General features: G+C 45.1%; 2 protein-coding genes, 1 long non-coding RNA gene and 1 pseudogene across 5 annotated transcripts in view; 3 read left to right on the forward strand and 1 right to left on the reverse strand.

The window, feature by feature from the left end:
• The window catches only part of Rad9a (RAD9 checkpoint clamp component A), a 59,355-nt gene extending 35,157 nt beyond the window's left edge, over positions 1 to 24,198 (reverse strand). The window contains exons 1-2 of one of the 2 annotated variants that reach the window (XM_034511414.2): positions 23,853 to 24,198; positions 22,310 to 22,455 (exon numbers count right to left, since the gene is read on the reverse strand). In XM_034511414.2, coding sequence (XP_034367305.1) covers positions 22,310 to 22,448 — 139 coding nt within the window. In that variant the 5' untranslated portion in view covers positions 22,449 to 22,455; positions 23,853 to 24,198. Of the gene's footprint in view, positions 1 to 22,309; positions 22,456 to 23,852 lie in introns of those variants that run through there. The other variant, XM_076915005.1, reaches the window with a different exon arrangement.
• Positions 903 to 2,627, forward strand: Pold4 (DNA polymerase delta 4, accessory subunit). The gene is made up of 4 exons (XM_034511490.2): positions 903 to 1,199; positions 1,451 to 1,540; positions 1,742 to 1,853; positions 2,200 to 2,627. The coding sequence occupies exons 1-4, from the start codon at positions 1,103 to 1,105 to the stop codon at positions 2,222 to 2,224; spliced, it is 324 nt and encodes a 107-aa protein (XP_034367381.1). The 5' UTR covers positions 903 to 1,102; the 3' UTR covers positions 2,225 to 2,627.
• On the forward strand, positions 10,148 to 23,764 carry LOC143434845 (uncharacterized). 2 transcript variants are annotated; one of them, XR_013104657.1, is made up of 4 exons: positions 10,148 to 10,244; positions 17,588 to 17,667; positions 21,106 to 21,336; positions 23,656 to 23,743. It is a non-coding gene; the product is annotated as an uncharacterized LOC143434845 (long non-coding RNA). The 2 variants fall into 2 exon arrangements; XR_013104655.1 differs by lacking the exon at positions 21,106 to 21,336 and having other exon boundaries at positions 23,656 to 23,764.
• LOC117701022 (U2 spliceosomal RNA) lies at positions 23,417 to 23,573 on the forward strand (annotated as a pseudogene).
• Positions 24,199 to 25,207: the final 1,009 nt, after the last annotated feature.

Genomic DNA, 25,207 nt, shown 5'->3' on the forward strand with positions numbered 1-25,207 from the left:
ACCTTCTACCTTGCAAGTCTGGGAGTTTCTGGAGCACAAGGAAGGCTAGTTAGTTACACAGTATCTGTTACTAAGAGCACTGATCACAATTTGCTACACTTTCCACTTGCAAAAAAAAAACTCTTTTGATATCTATTTTTGAGTTAGCATGTGGGAGATACTTAGAACTTGGCACATGGTAAGTCCAATATGGGGATTAGGTTTATTGAAATTATTCTCTGCTCATGATACACATTCAGAAAAAAAACAGAGCAGATCTGTCAATTAAGAACTGGGGATATGAATCCATGGGAAGTAGGTACTATATTATGGGCGTCCTGTTTGGAATAGAATCTTCCTGACTAGTAAAGTGGACAGAGGCAGGCTGTGGGACTTGACAGAGGACACAGCAACCGCATGCCTGGGCTGGGTGGACAGTGTCTCTGCCAGCAGACTGTGAGAAAGGAGCCTTCTGAGCTCATGGGTTTCTCCAGCAAGGTCTCCTGGGGCCAGTAGGAGCAGGGAAGGACCTGGACTAGTCCAAACTCTCTTTGGACCTACAGATCAGATCCCACAGTGCTCTAGGGCCAACCGGCAGGAGTAAAAGGTTCTCAGGGGACTTACAAACTGGCCACGGGGATTAGTGAGGCTGAAAAGAACATTTGCCTAGGAAGGAAAAACGGGAAGTGAGAGGCCGAGGATAACTCTCTATATGTCCCTGGGGACCCAAGTGGACCAATGAGAAACCCTAGGAGGTGGTGAAGTCTGGGGCATCTTGACAGGTTCTTGGTTCCGCCTAACCCCTTCTCACTCGGAAAGCAGCAGCAGCTACCCCGCCCCCTGCCTTCTGCCGATTGCCATTGGCTAGAATTAAGACTCCGCCCCGCAAAGGCCGTTTGCCATTTGCTTAGGTCTCCGATGTTTGTGTGCTTGTGGGGGCGGAAGACAGGCGTCATTCCCTGGAACCTAGGGACTTCCTCTCTCTGCTTGTCTGGGTCAACTTGTCTGTCCATTGCTGGCCCATCTCTCTCTGGCCCCCTCTCTCACCCTCAGCAGCTGTCTCTCACAAACCCGCTGCCCTGCCTTTTCTTTGCCTCCTGCTCCGCCTGCCTGGGTGGCCGCCATGGGTCGGAAGCGGTTCATCACTGACTCCTACCCTGTTGTGAAGAAGAGGGAGGGGCCCCCTGGGCACAGCAAGGGGGAGCTGGCACCCGAGCTAGGTCTCTGAAATGTGGGGGTGGCAGGAAGAGTGGACATGAAGTGACCAGAAAGGAGAGTGTGTGTGTGTGTGTGTGTGTGTGTGTGTGTGTTAGCTAAAAGGGGAAGCTAGCATGTCTCGCACTTCCGATGTGCTGTCTGCCCGATGGCAAAGGCAAACTAGTGAGGAGATAGCCAGGATATAGAGGCACAGCTCTAAGTCCAGGTTAGGGCAAAGGCCTGGATGGGCCTGAGGGGTCACATGTTATTGCAGGGGAAGACACCCAGTCCCTCAGCCAGGAGGAAACAGAACTGGAGCTGCTGAGGCAGTTTGACCTGGCCTGGCAATATGGGCCTTGCACAGGTGAGAACCCCATTTCCAGCCCCTCCCATCAGGCACATCGCTGAATCAGTTCTGCCATCGATGTGTCTCAGAAGTAATCCAAGTGTCTGTCTAACTCTTGGACTCTGTCTCCTGAGACTGACAATGGAGGCTCAAGAAACTGCCCTCTGTCTTCTCCAGCATGGACTCTCCTGCCCATCCTGTCTTCTTTCCCTATGGCAGGTATCACAAGGCTGCAGCGATGGCATCGGGCAGAGCAGATGGGCTTGAAGCCCCCCCTAGAGGTACACCAAGTGTTGAAGACACACCCTGAAGACCCTCGCTTCCAATGCAGGTCAGGACAGGCTGCTTTCAGGGGAACCAGGCACTTCTCCAGTAGTTGCCACCCTCTTGGTCTACATAGGGGCTGCCTTGACTTGGAGAAATGGGAACAGACTTAGAGGGTCCTTCCTGACAAGCAAGAAGGGTCTTCTGGGTGCCTGGTGGAGATAGGTCTCTATAGTGAGCCTCATCTCTATGAGCTAATGGTGGGGGAAGGGTATATCTAGGGTCCATGGGCTATCCATGCATGTACTGAGTTGTTCACCAGAGCCACAGAACCACAGGCAATAGTTAGGAACTAGAGACTGGAACAGAACTGACTTGGCTATGAGTTCCTTTTCCCACACTGTCTTCCACAGCCTCTGGCATCTCTACCCACTCTGAGGTACCACTTTGGTTGTCCTTCTCTTGGCACTTCCTAGCCACCAAGAACTTCAAGACAGACATCATGGCCTTCTCTGCCCATCTCATCCTTGGAAAAAATTAGCCAGGCTGACTTTGGAGTTCTTCCTGGTTCAGCTTCTTACCCGTCTAAACAACAGACTGAAGCTCCTGGGGACTTGTGAAGCTGAACAGCTCCAAGCCCTAATCATGACCACCAGATGCCTGCCCCACCCTCTCTGATCTATGCTGTGGCAAATTCAGCACAGTCTGGCATAAAACCAGATGTAGGCAAATAACCTAAAGGGCCCACCCTGAGCATCTAGCTGAGGGCACAGCTGACTGAGTTATTGAATCAAGGAATTCACTAATGATTATAATAAAGCACATTACGCCTGAAACCCGACCTTTAGTCTTTTAATATGCTCTACTCTAGCTGGCAGGTCCCAAAATGTAAGTAGGCTGGAGAGCCAGCTAGAGGCTTTTTGTTTTGTCGTTTTGAGACAGTTTCTCTGTGTTGTCCTGGTCCTGGAACTTACTCTGTAGACTAGTCTAGCCTCAGACTCAAAGATTTGCCTGCCTCTGCTTCCTAAATGCTGAGATTAAAGGGTCTCAATATGGGGGTGGGGTACAGCACTGTGATTGGGATGTAAAGTAAATAAATTCATTAATTAATGGGGGAAAAGTTCTCACTATATAATTCTGTCCATCCTAGAACTCACTATATAGACCAGGCTGGCTTCTAACTCACAGAAATCTACTTGCCTCTGTCTTCCAAGTGCTGGGATTAAAGGCTTGTGTTTCTATACCACCAGGCTTCCATATCTATTTTTCTAAGGCAGTCTTTTTTCAAAAGCTGAGTGGCCTCTAGTGTCCCCTGGTAGAAACCCAGCCTAAGTTTCCTTCCCTGACCAGCCAGCAGAAAACCTGCCTAATGTGCCCAGCTTACAAACAGCTACTAAGTTCCTGCTATGATAGGTCCCCATGGGGAGTTACTATCACTGAAAATATAGGCAAAACAATCATGGAAATTATCTATGTCATGTGGTGGTTAGCATTAAGTAAAATTAGGGTGAGGGGTTTGTAGGAGGTTAGTAAATGTCAATAAGATATTTTGGAGAAGCTGGACAGGAAAGACTCCATAGTAAGAAAGCGTTTGAGAAGAGATGCAAAGGCAGTCAGGACAAGAAGGCTCACACCTGAGTAAATGTTTCAGAGAGAAAGAAGGACAAGAAAGGCTCAATGGCAGGAACGTTTGCAGATTGTTCACAGAAGAATGTGAAGGTCAGAACACAGGGGACAAGGAGAAGACAAGGGAATGAGGCCAAACAAGTAGCAGGCCAGTCCCACTGGGCATTGTAGACCATGATAAGAAATCTGGATTTTACTGTGAGTGAGAAGAGATATGGATGACTTTAAGGGCTGACATGATTAAACTTATGTTTTGAAAATGTAAGTGCAGCTGTGGGTGGAAACAGTCTGTGGAGTTGGGAAAGCAGACAGGTGGGAACTGCTTTGCTCAGCAAGGCTGATGAAAGCTGTTTGAAAAGAGGTGACAGGGATGTGGTTGGAAATAGGGTGGGGAGCTGGAGCTGGTGAGAAGTGGCCAGATTTTATTTTGAAGGGACAACTGACCACCAGAGGTTGCTGATGTTGACTGGGATTTAAGGGGCAGGAGCCAAGGATAACTCCAAGGATTTGTGCCTGAGTGACTGGAAGATCAGATATCCCATAGTAGAAGAGGAGGAGGAGTGGGAAGAGGAGAGCAGGAAGGGAACAAAGAGCTTTAGATGTTTGGCTTTTGGGGAGGGGCTGCGGGTGGAACCTAAGGTCTTGCCTATAACAGGCAAGAGCTCTATTACTGAGCTACACCCCCAGTCAATATGTTACATTTGAAATGTTTGCAATGTATGCTAGTAAAGATGGGGTGTAGGCAGAAGATATGGTAAATTTGGAATTCTGGAGAGGTCTAGATTTGAGATATAACTTTGGGGGAACTTTCAAATGGCATTTAGGGACACAAGAATGAGCTGGGCACACTAGTTCTTGGTCATGTGTACAATCCCAACACGCTGGAACCTGATTCAGGACTAAAGTTTCAAAGCTAGTCTGGTAACATAGCAAGACCTTGCCTCCAAAATGTTCTCGGCACTCAGAAGACAGAGACAGGAAGAGCTCTGTGAGTTCAAGTCCAGCCTGCTTTATGTAGAGAGTTCCAGGACTGTTAGAGCTACATAGTGAGACCCTGTCTTAAAAAAAATCCAAATCCATCCATCAATCAGTATATTAATCTCTGTATATTAATCATCAATCACAGTATATTAAGAGTATTGAGAGAAGAGGGATCCAAGGATAGCCCAGCCCTACTCTTAGGCCAGAGAAGTGGGAGAATAGAGCAAAGGAGACAGGGGTGAGGGTAGCCTGTAGAGCAGAACAGTGGAGGTAACAGAGAGCCTGGAGAGTCCTAGTAGAGAGCTTCAACCTTTAGGAGTCCCCCAGAAGCTGGTAAAATGCAATTTGAGAGGGTTCAGCCACACAGAGTCCCTGGGAACTTTGGTAAGAACAGCTTTGTGGTGTGAGGTAAGAGCCTGCCTGGAGAACTGGGAACAGGAAGCTTGTCAGTTTGGGTTTGATTTATTTCGGTAAAGGCGGTATTATTATGCTAGGGAAGGGATAATGGCAGGAGTGGCTCTGACTCTAACACTGGGCTGTGAGCAAGAAAAATCGGAGTGCTTCAAAAATTCTATGCCATCCTGACATTCCAACTTCATCGTAAGTGCTGCTGATGGGAGCACATGCCAACTCTTTGAGGAACATTTTACTGTAAAGGACCGGAGACTGCAGTGGTAGCTGGAAAGGGAATGAGATCAAAGGAACGGTTTGTTTTGTCTCTTGTTTTAGATGGAGCAGTAGAGCGGCTTAATTACACAGTGCGGCACAATCAAGAGTGGTGCCTAGGACAGGATGTGATGCATGGTGAGGGAGGTTATTGTTAAGGTCAGTCGGGAGGACAGGAAACTCTAGGTAAATGACTGTGAGCATGCAAGAGAGGCAGGTATAGGGAAGGGACGTCTTGAGGGCGGGGATACTGGAGGAGCAGATGCTAGTTGAGAGCCTGGCAGTGCTGGGTAGCATGGCATGTTTGTTAAGTGCTTATTCTGGCAACTGGTGTGCTGAACACTGCATGTGTGTTATTAGTTGAAACCTGAGAACATTAATTATTGTCTATGCTTTACAGATAAAGAAACTGAGGCTGAGAGGGAAAATGCTCTGCATAGCCAGCAAACAGCAAAGCCAGCCTTCACAGCTGCCCCACCAGGCTAGCCAAACACCTGCACTCCAGATGTTTGGGATGGACTTGATGAGATAAGGCCTACATATGGGGAAAGAAAAAAAAAAAAAAAAAAAAAAAAACTCATGTAATACAAGTGCTGCCCCCAGGCAACCTAGGAACCTAGAGACACAGAGGTGCCCAGCTCTCAGGAAGCAGAGAGCATCTGGGGTAGGGGTGTACAGAAGCCTCCCCCTGCTGCACTGAAGTCACCCTGCTGACCCTCATTTGTACCAAGCCCTTGGGTTCACAGTGTTCCTTCTTCTTAGACCTTCCACTACAGAATTAATTTGGTCTCTGAGTATTCTCAGTAGTTTTATGTTTGGTCTTTTAAAAATCTGCCAGTTTCACATCTGACTCCAGACTCTAGCGATGTGTTGGAAGTAGCTGTTCTAACATTGAAAATAAAGCCCTTCAGGAAGATGTGTTTGTGCAGTTTAAGGCTGGCTTCATAAGCCTCTGACACCTATCACAGCTTATCTCAGTCTAAGCAACACTGTGTACAGTAAATAAGCACTCAGCCAGAGGAAATGGAAAGTATCCAGTCCTTGAAGGATAAACTAGAGCCTGCAGGCAGAGACTGGCATTCTGGCCTGAGCAATCAGAGTGTGTGTGTGTGTGTGTGTGTGTGTGTGTGTGTGTGTGTGTGTTGGGGACAGGGGGTGTTTGGTGGTTTTGGTCAACTTGACACAGAGTAGGATCCTCTGAGAAGAAGGAACCTCAGCTGAGAACATTTTCCCATCAAATTGGCCTGTAGGGCATTTCGTGACTAATGATAGATATGGACAGGCCCAGCCTATGGTGGGCGGGGCCAGCCATGGACAAGTGGTACTGAGGTGTACCGGGAAAATAAACTGAGCAAGCCAGGAGGATCAAGCCAGTAAGCAGCACTTCTCCATGGCATCTGCCTGAGTAACTGCCTCCAGGCTCCTGCCTTGCTTGAGTTCTTGCCCTGACTTCCCTCGGTGGTGGACTGGAAGTGTAAGATGAAACAAGCCCTTTCCTCCTTTGGTTATGGTTTTTATCATAGCAATAGAAATCAAACTTAGACAAGGGACATGTATGGCCAGGCACACATGATGTATGCAAGGTATATCATATATATCGTAGTACAACCAAAAGCTATCTAGGGGGCTGGAGAGACGGCTATGCAGGTTGAGAGTAGTCACTGCTCTTGCAGAGGCGCTGGCTTCAGTTCCTAGCACCCCCATGACATCTCACAAACACTTGTAATCCTAGTGCCAGGGGGTCTAACACCTTCTTCTTGCCTCTGCTGGCACCAAGCACACAAGTGCTACACATGCATACACAGAGACATAACATTTTTAAAAATGCCAAAAGACACACTTATGTGCCCAGCACTGGTCTGTGCATTTTATCCTCACAGCTACTCTAGACACGTCTATAACACTTATAATTCTAGAGGCAGAGGCAGATAGACCTATGTGAGTTCAAGGCTGGATTGGTCTACACAGCAAGCTACAGGATAGCCAGGGCTACATAGAGAGACCCTGTCTCAAAAAGAAAATGAGAGAGAGACAGAGAGACAGAGTGTGTGCGTGTGCGTGTGCGTGTGTTTGTGTGTGTTGGAGCAGGGGGACCAGTATCCCAGGGAGAAAAATCAAACAGGAAGCTATTGAATATTAAAGATATGGAGTGCTGAGACCTGGGATTAACAGGGACAAAGGGAAGGACAAAGACTGTTAGGAAGGAGGTTGGGAACAGGAGGGGGCATGAGATCTGACTTTTGAGTTTGTGTGATTGAAGGAACACTGATTTGCAAGCAGAAAAGCAGAGCTGAGAGGGGAATAGGCTCAGTGTTGCACGTGGTTACTCTGAGGTGATGACAGATACTTAGGAAAATTTGGTTGGCAATGTAAACAAAGTTAAGTCCAGAAGCGAGGACAGGGGAGGGATGACATCCAGAGACAGAAGAGACACAAGTGACCACCAACCCTAAGAATATGGGTAAATCTTTTAAGAGAAAAAAGACAGGAAAGGGTAGGAAAGGGTAGGACAAGAAGACCAAAGACAGCACTTAGGAAAATTCTGTTTAGAAGTTGAAAGAAGCCGGGCAGTGGTGGCACATGCCTTTAATCCCAGCACTTGGGAGGCAGAGGCAGGTGGAGTTCGAGGCCAGCCTGGTCTACAGAGTGAGTTCCAGGACAGCCAGGGCTACACAGAGAAATCCTGTCTCAAAACAAAAACAAAAACAAAAACAAAAAACAAACAAAGAAACAAACAAACAAAACCCCAAGAAGTTGAACGAAGATCCAGCCAACCAAAGAGGAAGGTCTTGGCATGGCAGGAGGACTGACTGAGGTGCAGCATCACAAGGCTGACAAGGAGGTTGGCTGCAGAGCACCTCTGGACAGGTGCTGTTAGGAAGAACAGAGGAAAAGAATCCACATTCCCCTCCTCTGTTCTGCTTTGGGCATCTAATTGGGCTTTCTCCATGCCATGGTAATGATGGGGACCCCAGTAACCCTCGGGGAGCACACTGACTCATTCTCACTGATTCAGGTGTGGCAGCATTCATCCTCCCTCAGACCATGTTGCCAGCCAGGGCAAGCTTGATGGGAGGGCCCACAGAGGCTGCCTAAGGACTAGACAGATGAGCCCACAGCAGGGTTCAAGTGATCACAGACGATGTGCTAGGTCCCAAGTCCTTCTTAGGCCCAAGTTTGTCTCTTTGTATACTTGTTTTGTTTTTGTTTTAAGATTTATTTATTTATTTTATGTGAGTACACTTTAGCTCTCTTCAGATACACCAGAAGGGTGCATTGGATCCCATTACAGATGATTGTGAGCCACCATGTGGTTGCTGGGAATTGAACTCAGGACCTCTGGAAGAGCAGTCAGTGCTCTTAACTGCTGAGCAATCTCTCCAGTCCAAGTTTGGCTCTTTGTAACTTGAAGGAAAAGGTATCCTGCTTTAACTTTGAGCTATCTCTGACACCACACTATGAGGTGTTAATGGCTTCTCTTACTGGCTCTTGCCTTTCCTGCACCCTGGTTTTCTCTCTGTGAATCCTTGCCTAAAGATGAGCTAAAGACACTTCCCTGCTCCCTGTGGTGGGCTGTTTGTCTTTGTTATGGCCTATCATGTTAGGACAACAAGCCACACCACTGACCTCACTGCTAGAGAGGATTTGATCTTTGCTCCCCCAACCCACCAGCAGGGTCAGTTCTATGGCTGACAACCTTCCCACGTCATGTTCACATCTGTTTTTGGTTTATTTCCCCAGCCTGTGAAATAATTTACAGTGTGAAGGCTGCTCCTAAGCTTTAGTGAAACTTAGGCTCTACCTAAATCACTCTTCTGTCAAATTCAGAAGCAGGCCCTTTCCTGTTTGCAAGCCTTGGCCTCCATTAGCCAGCCTATTCAGTGCACTGAGGGACACGGTAGGGAGAGTCTTCATGTCAGGAGCACTTGGCACTGTCCAGCTTTTTCTCCATGTGCTCCTAGGTCACTGGCCAGGATGCTACCGTTACAGTCTCACACTGCTGAAGGGCAAACTTATCCAATTCCAAGGATGTTAGTTTGACATCCTTCATTGAAATCATGAGTGTAGATATATTCCTTGCAGCCTCTATCTAGAAATCTATCTGTCAGGTCCACTTGTTTGTGGAAAACACTGGTCTAACTAACATGTTTTGTAAGAGCAGAACATAAAGGCATAAAAGTGCCAAGAATGAAGTTTAAGTGCCTGATGGAGACAAAGCTGCAGAAGTCCCTCAGAGTTGTTCATGAACTGGCTTATCTGACTTAATTCTAAGACATATAGAGAGGTGAGGGAAAGATTTGCAGAAAAGTATGCATTTGAGCAAAAATATGTACATATAAGGCTGAACATGTGGCTCAGTAGTAAAACATGTGCTTAGTATGTGTAAGACCCTGAGTTTGAGCCCAGCAACACACACACACACAACACACACACACACACACACACACACACAATTTGTCTTATGCATACAGTTCCTCTAAAAAAGCATCCAATATGCCATTAGGGCTGGCAAGAATGCTCAGGGTAAAGACACTTGCCACCAAACCTGACTTTGATCCTCATAAGTTAGATCCTTATCCACACACAAAGGAGAGAGCCAACTCTCACAAATTGTCTTCTGACTTCCAAAAATGCACCATGGCATGTGCCTCCACTACCACTAAAAATAAATAAATGTAATTAAAATAATAAATTTATAATATTAGTTGCCTTTAATCCCAGCAGTTAGGAGGCAGAGGCATCTGGCTTTCTGTGAGTTTAAAAGCAGCCTGATTTACTCAGTGAACTCAGGCCAGCTAGGGCTAAAACATGAGGCTCTGTCTCAGAAAAAGAAGAAGAAAATAGAAAACAAAATGTATTTGAGCAGTAAATTTCAATTATTTAATTAAATTATCTGTTCAATCAAGTAAAAAACATTACCAAATTCATGCCTGTGTGTTTAAAGAATATTAAAAATAATAGAAATACCAAACATACCTCTAACTCCAGCACTTGGGAGGTGGCATGAAGACCAGGAGCCTCAGCTATACTGTGAGCTTGAGGTCAACATGGGTTCCTTATGACCTCTTCACAGAAAAACAATGGTGATGGTGGTGGTGGTGGTGTGTTGGAGAAGGAGGAAGTGGAGGAGCTAGAGGAGGAAGAGGAGGAAGAAGAGGAGGAGGAAGAGGAACAGTGTCATGAGGTAAAATCTGGACTCACAGTACTGCCCTCTCTGTGTTACAGTCACTGAGAGAGAAGGGATTCCTACCTAGTCCTTAAGTAGGTATCCTTTCAGAATGTTATTTCTAGTGGGCTTCATTTCCCCTTTGCCTGGCAGTGCCCTAACAGTGGGACAAGGGGAAGCTTGTCAAGACAACAGAGTTAGCAGAAGTTCAAATATGGTAACTTTAAAATAAATACAGACACTTTCAGTTAGTTGGTTAACAAGCCCATATGGGGGCTGGAGAGATGGCTCAGCAGATAAGAGCACCGACTGCTCTTCCAGAGGACCTGAGTTTAATTCCCAGCAACCACATGGTGGCTCACAACCATCTGTAATGGGATCTGATGCCCTCTTCTGGTACATCTACTCGACTGTGTATACTCACATACATTAAACAAACAAGCAAACAAACCAAGCACATATGGGACCCCTGTAGGTGTGGTAGCGTGTGGAAGACAGAGCTTCATCTCATATAATATGCTCAGCTCCACTCCAGTCGCCTTGGGCAGTACCCTCTGCTGCTGAGGCGCAGCAGACAGGCTCAGGGAGGATCTGAAGAAGTGTGAGAACATGCCATTTATTACTTGACTCCACAATCCCAATGCTACAACTTACCCTGAAGAATTGCTTCAACAAACAACACAACACGCGCACAAGCTTATTCACTCTGTTATTGTGTGAAGGGCAGAATACTGAAAACAGCCTTTGACCCTGCCCCCAGTGGGCTGCCCAGTGTGGCTCTATAGCTACAGACATGGAAGATTTTCTGGCTGATGTACAGTGATTGATTTCCAAGATAAATTGTAAAATACATAGGAAACTCACTTTGTTTTAGAAAAGAAAAAGAAGTAAACTATATATTTGATAAATAAATTTAAAAAAATACAGGGAAGGTAAGTAGAAATGCTGGGTTAGCTAAGAATGGAGCGGGACCAGAGCCAGGCTTCTCGAAGGACATTTCGTACAGTTTGGTTCGTGAACCATGTAACGATGTTAAAGATGTTCTATAACATCTTTATACTTATATTTAATTTAGAATCCCTGAGTTCCAGGATTGCTGGGACTACACAGAGAAATCCTCCCTATCTGGATAACCCTCCCCACAAAAGGTTACAACCCTCGCCACAAAAGGTCACATGATATGAAAAAAAATGGAGAAAAATTATGAGAGAAAACCTTTCAGGGTGGGATGTGGAGTTATATACATTAGCAATATGCATTTTAAAAAATCATCTTTACTGAAATATAATTTATCTGCAACATTACAGAGTTTTTATTTGTTTTGTTTTTAGCAGTATTGTGATGAAGCCAAGGGTCTTGTGCAAGCTAGGCAACTGAGATCACATATACACCAAGCCTCCAAAATTGAATTTTAAGTGCACGTTTCTGACAAATGTATAAACTACCTCAACCACCAATACCATGATAATTTAGAATGTTCCATTAGCCCAGAAAGCTTCTTGCTCTTCCTTGTATGTATTCCCTCATCATATACAACTTGGTTTCTGTAACCAGAGACATACCTTGTCTTTCCTAGAATTTCTCATAAATACCACCATGAGCATGCCTACTTCACTTCACGTTATAATATCTGTAGGAGGGCTGATGAGATGGCAGAGTAGATGAAGGTGCAAGCTGGGCAAGCTGAATTCAGTTCCTGTGACCCACACAGATGGCGGTGAGGACTGACTCCACAAAGTTGCACTCTGACCTACACATGGATATCCCACCCGTTTAGCCCAACTTTTGCTATTTTGTGGGGTTTTCTTTCTTCTATCCTTCTCCACCCCCCCTTTTTAACCCTGCCAACCCCATGCCAGAAGGTGGGAGAGAAACAGGATAGAAAGGAAAGGGGTAAGTTAGTTACGCTACTTCCTGCTGGTTGGGGCGTTGAGTGCTTTGGGGCAAGTTTGATCTTCACAGCTGAAGCAGCCCTATATTCCCACACCTGAGATTAAGATGAAAACATATTCTTATAGTATTTCTGTGTTTTTCAAAGAAACCAAAACTCCAAAATTGTCACTACACACTCCAAATAAAACTTTTTTAAAGATTAAAATTAAATTTAAAAAATTAAAATAAAAATTAGTAATCCCCACGAGGTCCAGCCACACTGCTGGGCATCAGGCACTTTGTTCACTGTATGATGTGGGGCCAGTGAGAGCAGAGCAGGGTTAAGGTGATGGAGATGTGGAGGGAGGTTCAGGCCACAGTGCCCCTCCCTGATACCAGCCAGGGAGAGGATGTGAGTAACATGGTGGCTCAGGAGTGAGATCTGGAGATAGAAGGGCTTGAGCTTTACCAGCCAGTTAGCCAGAGAAGAGTGATGCTCTTGTTACCCAGGCCTAGTCAGGAATGAAGGAATACCTGCTGACTCTGTCTCCATGGCCACAGGCAGGCCTGGGGCAGAGGCAGGTCACAGATGAGTCAAGCTGAACTCATTTGTTTTTATGATTGTGTAATATGCCATCATGTGAACAAGCCCAGATGCATTAGCCATTTGTCAGCTAGTGGACACGTTCAATGACTTCTAGTTTTGAACCCTGCTGAATAAAGCTGTTATAAACAAGTCTTTGTATTAATGTTTTCTATTTTCTCTTGGGTAAATGCCAAAAAATCAGATTACTGGGTTGTATATCATATGTGTATTCAATTTTATTTATTTTTAAAGACTTATTTTATGTGTATGAATGTTTTACCTGCATGTCTTTCTGTGCACTATGTGCGTGCCTGGTGCCCATGGAAGCCAGATGAAGGCATCAGATCCCTTGGAACAGGAGTTATGGAGGACTGTGAGCTGTCATGTGGGTGCTGAGAACCCAACCTAGGTCTAGAAGAGGAGCCAGTACTGGTTCCTAACCACTGAGCCATCTCTCCATCCCATTATATTAAATTTTAGAATAAATGAGTCTACTACTTTACATTCCCATCAACATGCAGGATGGTTTTAGGAGATGTAGCCCAAATGCTGCTAGCACTGGTACCTCGAATGTGTGAAGTCCTGAGCTCCATCTCCAGAACTGAAGAGTGGAGGTGGCTTGAGAGCCTTATATCTACACCAACAACTAATGGTGCTAGCCTTTTAAGTTTCAGTCATTCTTAAAAATGTCTGATTTAGGGATGGGCAGATGGCTCAGCAGTTAAGAAAGCTTGCTCTTCTGTTAGAGAGCAGAGCAGATGTGTGTGTAGAGGGCTGCAGGTGTGCAGCCAGAGGACAAGACATGACTGACATCTATGTGTGCAGGTGTGCAGCCAGAGGGCCAGGCAGATGTGTATTGTGCAAGCATGCAGTCAGGGACAACTTTGTGAAATTGATTCTCCTACCTTTACATGGGTTCTGGGGATTGAACTTAGGTTGCCAGACTTGGCAGCAAGGGTTTGTTCCCTCTGACCCATCTCAGCAGTCAGTGTGGAAAGATGGCTCAGTGGTTGGGAGCACTAACTTCACACAGATATACATGCAGGCAAAACACCAATGCATGTAAAGGAATTTTAAAAAGATTTTAATTATGACAGGGCTGCAGAGATGGCTTAGAGGTTAAGAACATCACCTGTTCTTCCAGAAGTCCTGAGTTCAATTTCCAGCAACCATATAGTGACTCATAACCATCTATAATGGTATCTGATGCCCTCTTCTGGCCTGCAGGCACACATGCAGGCAAAATGCTGTATACATAATAAATAAACACATCTTTTAAAAAGATTTTAATTATGTGTGTGTGGCAAGGGTTATTGTATGTGCAGATGAGTGTAGGTGTCTGTAGAGACTAAGTCCTCTGATGCTGGAGTTACAGGTGGTTGTAAGCCACCTGACGTGAGTGTTGGGAATTCCACTTGGGGCCGACGGAAAAGCAGTACATGCTCTTACCCAGGGAATCATATCTTGAACATGATTACTTGGTTCAACAGCACTCCAGTCACTCCATAGAGAAACTCTGCAGCTACCAACAGTCAGTTCCAAGTCCCCTTGGCAACCGCCAACATATTTTCAGTCTCTATGGATTTGCCTATTTTGACCATTTCACACAGACAGAATCATGTAGGACTGGAGAGATGGCTCAGTAGTTAAGAGCACATGCTGCTCTTGCAGAGGACCTGGGTTCAATTCCAGCACCCACATGGCAGCTTATAACCATTTCTAACTTCAGTTCCAGGGGATCTGATGCCTCTTATGGATTTTGTGGGCACTGCATGCATGTACTGCACAGATACCTGCAGGCAAAACATAGACATTGAATAAATATGATATGAAAATAAATAAATAGAATTATGCAATATGTGGTCTTTCTGTTTTAAAGGCATGGGCAGCCAAGCTGGGACTGTTCACATGCTTGCTTTTTGTTTTCAGTTTTGGTTTTGGTTTTTCCAAGACAAGTTTCACTATGTAGCCCTGGCTATCCTAGAACTTACTCTGTGAACCAGGCAGACCTTGAACTCAGAGATCTGCTTGCCTCTGCCTCCCGAGTGCATCTCAACCTTGTCTTGAAAATGAAACAAACAAAATCACATAATTATCTATTGAATCCTAAGTAGGTGGCTCAGTGGTTGGGAGCATTGGCTGCTCTGCCAGAGGACAGGGTTCAAATTGCAGCCAATACATGGCAGCTCACAACCATCTGTAACTCTAGTCCCAGAGGACCAGGCACTCTCTTCTGGTCTCTGAGGACACAGCATGCATGTGGTACACAATTATAGATGCAAACAACTCACAAACATAAAATATTTTTTAAATAGTTTATTTTTTTTATTTTATGTGCATTGGCTTTTCGCCTGCATGTATGTCAGTGTGAGAATGTCAGATCTTGGAGTTACAAACAGTTGTGAGGCACCATGTGGGTGCTGGGAATTGAACCTGAGTTTTCTGGAAGAGCAATCAGTGCTCTTACCCACTGAGACATCTCTCATGAGCCCATAAAAAGAATTTTTTATTTTTTTAAAAAATTTATTTCTTTTATGTGTATGGGTATTTGGACTGCATTTATATATGTGCATACTATGTGCATGCCTGGAATCTGAGAATATAAGAGAATAAAGTTATTATTTGTGAATTACTTAGTTAGATATTCTATTGTAACAGCACAAAAGAACTAGAACAGGCTTCAATTTAACAAAAGAACTAGGACAGGCTTCAATAACCAAGAACCACACCTTGAATTCAGAGCTCTGACTACCTCTGCCTCCTGACTCCTGAGTGCTGGGATTAAAGGTGTGTACCACCATGGCAAGTTTTAAAATTTTTAAGAAACACTCTATTTTTATTTTTTGTACATGAATGTTTTACCTGAACATGTGTGTATATGTGTGCACCTGTGTGTCTGTGTGTCTGTGTGCCTATGTAAGTGCCTACAGAACCAACAGAGGGTGCCGGATCCCCTGGAACCAGTTGTGAGCTACCCAACATGGGTACAGATCCAAACTCTGGTCCTCTGAAAGAACAAACAGTGCTCTTAAACAGCAGAGCCATCTTTCCAACTTCCTCTCCTTGATCTTTTTACAACTTGATTTGAGGCTGTATTACACAGGCTTGGCATAGCTTTGTTCTACAGGAGGGTTTAGAAAAGAGCTGACCTCTGTAAAGAGCAAGATAGTGGGTTCAGCTATTTTAGCCCATATGGTATCTGCCACTGTAGTATATATATCAGCCAGATAGAGGAGGCAAGCAAATACACATGTTGTAGTGGGCCTGTGGTGGGCCAGATTTGGGCAGGCTCTAGTTTGTCTTCCCAGCTTCCAGGTCATGGTCTCTATTCCTACAGCATAGCTTCACTGATGTCAACCAGAATATTAATGAAGTATTTTCATTATGATTAATCCACAATCCAAATTCTCATAGGACCGTGGGATCTTTAGTATCTCAATTTCACATTCAGCCTCCCAGCAATAGTAAATCTCTATCAGCTTCTCAAAGTCACCCTGCACATGTGTAGCCAGCCTCAGCTAAGAATGCATAGAGAAACCACATACAGACGTTGGGCATTCTCCATAGCTATCTTTCCTGCAGCTTGCCTCTGAATTTCCATTTGCTTTGGTGGCCCTCAACTATGATCTCTGCCTTCCAGTGCAGAAGAACTCCTGTGTTCTGCTAGAGCACCAACTCTGTGCTTTGTCAGGTGAAGGGAAGAACCAGTTATTTGGGGCTAACCTCAAATATTTTCCTTTCCTCAGGGATCATTTCTACCTATTTCTAAAAGCCAATAATAGTGGCCATATATACTTTACCCAATTTTAGAGCCATTTACAATGGCAGGGCTCTGCCATAGTCAGAATCAGCAGTCCTAAAATTCAATATCTTTTCCCATTTGCCATCCATCATAAAAGCCTAGAAGCAGTAAACCGCTGTAGCAATAAGCATATCTGGAGTTGCTCTTAGTTTCTGAAAACAGCTTTCCCCACTTAAAGAACCTAAGGATCTCTGGATGAATGGCTCATTTTCATCAGGGGAGATACAAGGTGTACCTGGAACAGTGTACTGTGACAGGACAGGAGCAACAATGTGCCCAGAGACCTAGGGTCAGCTATAGGAGCTCTTACTGCCCAAATACGGGGTAGTTTGAATACCAGAAAGAACAATGTGGGGCTGGAGAGTGGCTCAATTGATACTACTCTTGCAGAATAACCAGGTTCAGCTCTCAGCACCTACATCCCCCAAAGCTCACAACTTCCTCTAACTCCAGTTCCAGGGGATTCAACACCCTCTTCTGGCCTCAGTGAGTACCTACACATACATGGCACACATACATACACTCAGAGACATACACATAAAATAAATAAGTCCTCGAAAACAATACTGACTGCAATGACATAACACATTGAATCTGCAGGGGTAAATGTGACAAGAAAAAAATCCTTTTACTGAAAAATAATAGCTTACTAAGTCAACCAAATGCATAATTTAGAAAAATTACACAATTTTTAAAATACAGTGAAATAAATAATCTAGGCAAGATTATTACCTGATGCCTTTTACTAGTGGTTGAGAGTTTAGGGGTGCAATTTAATAACAGAGACTCTAGCACACACAAGGCCTTTAATGATCCCCTACACACACAAAAATTAAATAAAAATAAAAGCAATGGTTGATAGATTATTGGGGAACAGGATATCCACATGGCTTCAACTTATCACTTGATTAAAAACAATAAAAGGGGCAGGCTTTTGATAGAGGAGATGGTTCAGATAGTACTAGAGCATTTTGTTTAAGTTTGTTTATTGTGATCATGGTCTATAGTCTAGACTTTCCTCATTATTTCTTGGTTGGTATGGAAACAGTTTGGCAGTTCCTCATAAAGTTGCACAGAATGATCCAGCAATTTTACCCTTAGGTATGCACACAGACTGAAAGCAGGGACTCGAGAAGACACGAGACAATGTCCACAGCAGCATTACTCACAACAGACAAAAGGTAAAAGAATCCAAATGCCCAAGAATGTGAGAATGGACAGATAAACTGTATATGCACATAAAAGGACTATCATTACCTTAATAAGGAATGAAATTCTGGATTATGATACAACTTGGCTGAAACCTGAACACGTTATGCTAAGTGAATTAAACCACACACAAAAGCCCAAATAAGGTAAGATTCCATTTACAGCAGTACTAAAAGAGGCAAATTCACAGAAAGCATACTGCACCACAGGCAAGTTTCTGACTGTGATAATGAAAAGTTTCTGGGCACAGATAGTGCTGGGGCTGTATAACATTACAAATGTACTTTGTGTGTCCAATGCTGGGACTGAATCTAGGACCTCACTCACACACGATAGACAAATGCTCTGCCACTGAGCTACAGTTGTAGCCTGTGAATACAGTTGATGCTACAATCATATACTTGTTAAAATTTAAAATTTTTATTAATTAAAAAAAAATTGTGTGTGTTGTCGAGACAGTTTCTCTGTGTAGCCCTGGCTTTCCTGGAACTCACTCTGTAAACCAGGCTGGCCTCGAACTCAGAAATCCGCCTGCCTCCGCCTCCCAAGTGCTGGGATTAAAGGCGTGCGCCACCACTGCCCAGCTTATACTTCAATTTTTTATTTATGTATTTTGTTATGTTTGGATGTTTTGCCTGCATGTGTGTTTATGTACTACATGCATGTCTGGTGCCTACAGAGGTCAGAAGAAGGCATCAGATCTCCTGAGACTGGAGCTATGGAGGGTTGTGAGCCACTATGTGGATGCTGGGAATTTAAGCCAGGTCCTCTGAAACTTTTAACTACTCTTAACCACTGAGGCCCTGCTCAGCCCTCAGACAATTATGTACTTTGGGTTTTTGTTGTTAATGATTTTTTGAGACAGGTCCTCTTATCAGAATCCTGGCTATTCTGAAACTTTATATATGTAGACCAGGCTGGCCTCAAACTCACAGAGATTCGCTTATCTCTACCTCCCAAGTGCTGGGATTGAAGGCATGCTCCGCCATGCTTGGCCTAATTATATATTTTAAAATGACTAAAGTAAATTATAGTAGTGCATGCTTAGAATCTCAGCACTCAGAAGGCTGAATCAGGAAGAGTTTAGGGCCAGCCTAAACTATATAGCAAAAACCTGTTCTACAAAAAGGTATAAAATAGTAAATTTTGTTATGCATATTTTTACCAAAATTATTTTTTAAATAATATTTATTTAATGTATGGATATACTGTACCTATCTTCAGGCAAACCAGAAGAGGGCATTAGATCCCATCACCAATGATTGTAAGCCACCATGTGGTTGCTGGGAATTGAACTCAGGACCTCTGAAAGAGCAGTCAGTGCTCTTAACCACTGAGCCATCTCCCCAGCCGTGTTTTATTTATTTTTACATTAATTTCTTACATTTATTTATTGCCAGTTAGTGGTACTCACCTTTAAACCAAGTGCATGGGAGATAGAAGCAGGTGGATCTCTGATTTCCAGAACAGCCTGGTCTATAGAGTTCAGGATAGCCAGGGTTACAGAGACAAACCCCAACCCCCCCAAAATTTTTTATTTATTTATCTAGGGGAAGGGGAGCTTACTTGTGCCACAGACACAAGTGAAAGTCAGACAGCAATCTGAAGGAGTCGGTTCTCCCCGTCTACTTCCACTACGTGGATTCCAAGGATAAACCTCAGAGAGCCAGGGTTGGTGGTGTTTTACATGCTCAAGGCATCTTGCCAGCACCGTTTGTAATTTTGTTAGTATAGTTTCTGTTGTTGCCCTTTCTTTCCTTTTCTAAAAATACTTATTTGTATAAAATGTCTTGCCCATGTGCATGGTATGCTAGTATTTTGTTTTGTGGATATGTATGATATGTCTGTGTGCTAGTGTGGACCCATACATGCAGGGGATGGCTAGAGGACAATCTGGATTGTTGGTCCTTGCCTTCTACTTTCTTTGAGGCAGGATAGCTCTTCTTTACTGAGCATGTATCAGGCTTCCAGAGGTTCCCTTGTTTTTTCCTCGCCCCATAGCAGCTCTGGGATTACAGGTGCCTATGCTATTGTGTCTGAGTTTACACATTTCTTTTTTTTTTTTTTTTTGGTTTTTTGAGACAGGGTTTCTCTGTGTAGCCCTGGCTGTCCTGGAACTCACTCTGTAGACCAGGCTGGCCTCGAACTCAGAAATCCACCTGCCTCTGCCTCCCAAGTGCTGGGAATAAAGGTGTGCACCACTACTGCCCAGCGAGTTTACAAATTTCTAAGGATCTGGGTCATTAGGGCTGCATGGCAAGCATCTTCTACACTTAGCCTTCTCCCCATTCCTGTAAAAAATCTAGGTATAAAGGTAAAGATTAGAGGGATCCCTTCTAGGCAGGATGGGCAACAACAATGAGTGCAAAGTGCTCCAAAGAAACAGTTATTATGATGGCCCACACCTTTAATCCCAGCACTCAGGAGGCAGAAGCAGGCAGATCTGAGCTGAAGGCCAGTCTAGTCTACAGAGTGAGTCCTAGGACAGTCAGGGATACACAGAGAAACCCTGTCTTAAAACAAACAAGCAAACAAACAAAACAAACAAAGGAGAAAAGGAAGGAAGGAAGGAAGGAAGGAAGGAAGGAAGGAAGGAAGGAAGGGAGAAAGGAAGAAAAGAAGGAAGAAAGGAAGGAAAGGAAAGAAGACACAAGGATTCCTAGAAGATAAAGCTAGAAAGGCAGGCTGGTGCCAGTGTGAAAATGGCCCTGAGTCATGAAGGAATCAAAAGTTAGAATTGCACTGGCCAGGCGATAGAAAGCACCACTGAAGGCACTGGACATGGAATAACATTAAAGTAATGTAATGGTTCCAAAAGACATACCTAGTCTCTGGGCTATGGAATGACATGACCTGTCGTTAGCCTAGAAACAGCAATGACAGCCTAGGAACTGTGAAGGCATGGTGACAGGGACTTAGGCAAGGTCAAGGACAGGGGAGCAAAAAGGAGATGTTTGAAGAAAGACCATCGGAATCTGGTCATTACGTGTGGAAACTGGATTGTCACCCAAAGGCTTACATCTGGGTGTAAGGGATACGGTAGTAGAATGGAGGAGTCAACAAGAGGTTGGCTGGGAGCTCCCAGACTCAGAGATGAGCTGCAAGGAAAGAGAATGGACTTTGTGTCCCAGCTGTCCTGACACATGGACCCTTCACAGGCCCTCATACTCCAATCCAACATAGTTCCAAGGAGAAAAAGAATCCTTCCAAGGACAGTTCCCTGCTCAGACCAGCCTTTGCCTGGCTCCACAACCCATTGTCAGAAACCTTGAAGGCCAAGCCATCTTAGTTTCCTGGTCATCAGTTCCATAAAGCATCCCTTTAACCAAGTACCTTCTCACCTGGGCTCCAAGTTCCTGGCGTTCCTGCCCTGCCCTCCTCTCTTATCTGGGCCCTTTCTCCTTTGTCAGAGAACAGGAATCAGAGCTATCTTCCTGGAAGCTCAATACACCAGGACACAACTAAGACAAGATGCAGGGGCCCAGGAAGGGGCATGTGCCCCTGTGCCTCAGCTGGTCCTGCTGGATGGCAGCAGCAAGACCTTCTGAAGACACAGAAGTCATCCCAACACAGGAGCATTCAGGACAATGAAGTCATCAGAATGTGGACAGAGCAGAAGGAGGCATGTAGCTGAACCATCAGTGAGTGGGCGGTATGGTCTCCTGAGGGTTTCCTAAGCTGGGAATCAGTTAGCCAAACCAAGATGGCTGCCTAGGAAGATAGGCAGCAGCCTATCTCTAAACCTCCTCAGGGCACATGAGACATACCATGTAGGACACGTATAATCTGCCCCCTCTTGTCAATGTAGCCTTTTACCCAGGCCTGTGTCACCCCACAGCTGTCTCTGCTTTGGCATGGCCTTACACTCTGTATGCCCTTCCTTGTCATACTCACCTGTCCCTGTACCTCTGCAGCTCCCTGAATCTGGGGGTGCCAGCAGGGTGGAGTAGGAATTCCCACCCAGGCCAGCCTCACCAGGCAAACTTTTATAGCTTCCTTTCCCATGCAGTTGGGGGAACAGATTTCCTATTCTTTCTCCTATAGCCAGATACACAACTCCCCAAGAGTCTCAGCTATCTGAGTACCCATGTGCCAGAGGGTAAACCTGGCAGAATCGAGGAAAGGAGCTATACCTCTCAATGGGACTGTCTACATGGGAATGAGAGACGCTCTTCTAATATATCTGTTAGTCGCTGCTGGGAAGTTGTGGGAAATAGGCAGGACATTCTGGCTGAATTGGGAGAGAGAGAGCTGCTCTCTGGAATCCAGCTGAGGACTGTGACCTCCCCAGTCCCTTAGTGACAACAGGCAGGAAAGACTACTGGTCTCCACAGCATCACTTAGTTCTTTGATCTATACCCTAAGAATAGGACCTTCAGATTGAAAAGTGAAGCTATCTCACAAGAATATGCTGCTGCTGAGACCAAATGAGATCTCATGTAAGTGGCAGTGTTTTGCAAATGGTAAAGGACCATTATACTCTGGAAACCAACTGGCACAGGCCTCCATGTAGACATGGAGCTATCATAACTTCTTACCCATTAGGCCTGGACTTACCAGGCTTCATATGACAGCTGCAAAAGAATCTCACACACTGTGCAAGCACTTACTTACCTACAGCCAGTGGAGAAGAAGCAAATGGAGAGCAACAGCAGGCCTTCAGGCACAACAAGGGCCATAGGGAGGCTAAGATCTTTCCTTGGTTTGTTTCCAATAAAGGGAGTACTTGTAGTCCCCTGAAGTTCTGAACCATCCCATATCTAGGGACAAAAAGGGCAAGTGGTTGTGTGCTTTCCCTCTTGTACACCATCTCCCCAGTCTCCCTGGTTTGAAGGTAACTTTGCAACCACCTCAAGCCAGAGGACTGGAAAATTCAGACCTTTGTAAAGAGGCCCTTCCTCCTTTCAGTCTTGTCTATTGGTGCCTTACTTAAGAGGCACCACTGCCTTGAACTCTTGGACACCTGTTGCACAGCCTGGTAGCCTGGTGTGGTAGAAATAGCTTCCTGCTGCCAAGCGGGTTATAGATAGGAGGCAAATGTCCCTGTGGAAGAGTTGGTTATGGGAAAGGGTTGAGTTGAAGGGGTGTCCTCCTTGTTCTTTAAGGTTTCCTCGTGGTTTAGGTTTCATTCCTCCCATTGTAGCTCTTTCTTGAAGCTCCAGGAAAAGAGGCTCATAGACTTTCTACACTTTTAAGAGACTATTAGTTTGTTTTCTCGGTGGGCTGGTATTGTACAGAATACGCCAACAATCTGGCTCTCACCTCATGGTCACCTGCCTGACCATGCTCTTCCTCCTATAGGAGCGTATGAAGGCCTATGGTCATTAAGTACCCAGCCAGTTCCTCTTTATAGGAGAACTATTCACTGATACATATTATATGCTGACCATACATCACATGGAGAGTAAAGCAATCACCAGAATCTGTCTTCTAGGACCATCCAGTCAGGAGCACAGACAGTTCTCTTCTCTGGACACAAGCTGTGAGAAGGGTCCCCAGAATATCTTTTCCCTAATTTTTGATATATATGCTTTACACTTCCTAATACATTTCATTAGGAAGCTCATGGGAAGCCTCCTCTTTTTCTAGGTATATTGTGAGTTGGGAGTGGTCTCTCCTGGTCTTTGCACTTGAGGAGAGGCAGCAGCTATAGCAAGAGGTAAATTGAATGGCTAGAAAACATCTTGAGGATTATTTGTTTCCAGTGTCATTTTATTTTATATCGCTTCTCAGCCTTTTGGCTAAGATCAAGTGTATTTTATTTTATTTTTTGAGACGAATTCTCATTATGTAGCTTTGGCTGGCCTAAACTTGATATATATGTCGGGCTGGCCTTGCACTCGGAGAGATTCATTTCTTCTTAAGGCATGCACCACTACAACCTACTCAAGTACCTTCCTTATTTTACAGAGACTGAAACTTCGGTTCAACGAAATAAACGGATTTGTCTTCTATTCCAGAGCAAACCCAATTGTACTGGGCGACACAAGGACGAATACTGAAACTGGGGATCAGCCTGGGCCAGTTCGAACTTCTTTGGAGACAGAGTCGGGTCCAAGCCCTAGATGCATGGGTATCCTCCCAGGTAAGATTCTACTTCCACGTTCACTCAATACCCACCATCCCCGCCCGCTGTCCGCTCGTTCCCGAGGAGTACCTGTATGTGCCGCGTAGGCCCTCCGCTGGAGAGTGACAAGATTTAGATTGGCTCAAGGCGAGCGGCACCTTGGCAGGCCCGAGAACCAAACTCTAGTCTCGCCGGATTGACTCCTCAGGACGCCGAGGCCCCGGGAGCGCGCGGACTCCAGGACACCCAGGAGAATTTGGCAGTGCTGGTCCCAGGAGGCAAGGTAAATTCCCCACTTTGTCTCCGTAATTGTCTGCAAACCCAGTCCTACCTCCTTTGTATCTGAGGGAGCAATATTCTAACTAACCCCTCAGAACAGAACTGTCCCGATTACTCCGGGTCGAGGTTCCCATGGAAACGAGAGGACGTTCGTTGCGCCTGTGCAGTTGCGCTAGGCACGCTGGGAAATGTAGTTTCTAATTTGCCACTAGTGGACCTGAGGAATGGACACAAGATGGCGCCCGAGCGTCATGGTTGGTTCTAACGAGCCGGAGTCTCTGCCGACGCTGTTGCTGCGGCCTGAGAAAAGGCCTCCCAGTACTGAAAGATCATACTCTTGGATGCCCTGCCTCAGAGGAGTATAAGGTGCGGGGCGGAAGCGCGAGCTATGAGGAGGAGTTGATTTTGTTGTTTTTTAAAACAGCCTAATGAGGTGTTACCCTGACACTTAGGTGGCCACTGGTGATCCGGCACAAGGAGAAGGCTTTGAAGGTGGGACCTAGCCCAGGATGGGGGTAGCTTGAGAGATAAGAGTTCCTTATTACCCCAAGTGTTCTACTGTGGTATCAGGAGGGGAATTGAATGGGGCCCCTGAGCGCAGGGATATCTGACCCTGGCCGTGGGATTTGAGTGTTTCCAGGTGGGTTTCCATCCAGAGCCCTGCTTGAGCACCTGTGTGAAGTCAGTGAATTGACCTCTGAGAAACAGCCGTCTCTGTGATCGGAGTTAAGCTCCTGGATTGAAAATCTAGAAACCCAGAATCTCCTTTAATCCCAGCACTTGTGAGGCAGAGACAGGTGGATTTCTGAGTTCGAGGCCAGCCTGGTTTACAGAGTGAGTCCAGGACAGCCAGGACTACATAGAGAAACCCTGTCTCGAAAAAAAAAAAAAAAGAAAGAAAGAAACCCAGAATCTGATTCAGGCTCTATTAGATATGAGGTAGTTTCTGTTGAGTCTCAGTTTCTAAAAACAGTGGTTACAAGGCCTGCCCTTTGCCCCCTGAGAGTATTGTAAAGTGACTTGGGTGTGTAGGCTGGATGGCTCTTTAAGGAGATAAACGTTCCTGCTTACTGTAAAAAGGTGCAATTTCCTGGAAGGAAATTAGGCGATGTCTTATGAAATTAAAATTGTATATAGTCTTTGCTTTAGCAATTTTAGAAATATGA

Source organism: Arvicanthis niloticus, chromosome 1, assembly GCF_011762505.2.
Source record: "Arvicanthis niloticus isolate mArvNil1 chromosome 1, mArvNil1.pat.X, whole genome shotgun sequence".
Lineage (NCBI taxonomy): Eukaryota > Metazoa > Chordata > Mammalia > Rodentia > Muridae > Arvicanthis > Arvicanthis niloticus.

Bases quoted from the DNA above. Each gene is read 5' to 3' on its own strand.
- Pold4 (XM_034511490.2), top strand. From the start codon at position 1,103: ATGGGTCGGAAGCGGTTCATCACTGACTCCTACCCTGTTGTGAAGAAG. The intron at 1,541-1,741 runs GTGAGAACCCCA...TCCCTATGGCAG, and splicing joins GCAATATGGGCCTTGCACAG to GTATCACAAGGCTGCAGCGA. The intron at 1,854-2,199 runs GTCAGGACAGGC...TGTCTTCCACAG, and splicing joins GACCCTCGCTTCCAATGCAG to CCTCTGGCATCTCTACCCAC.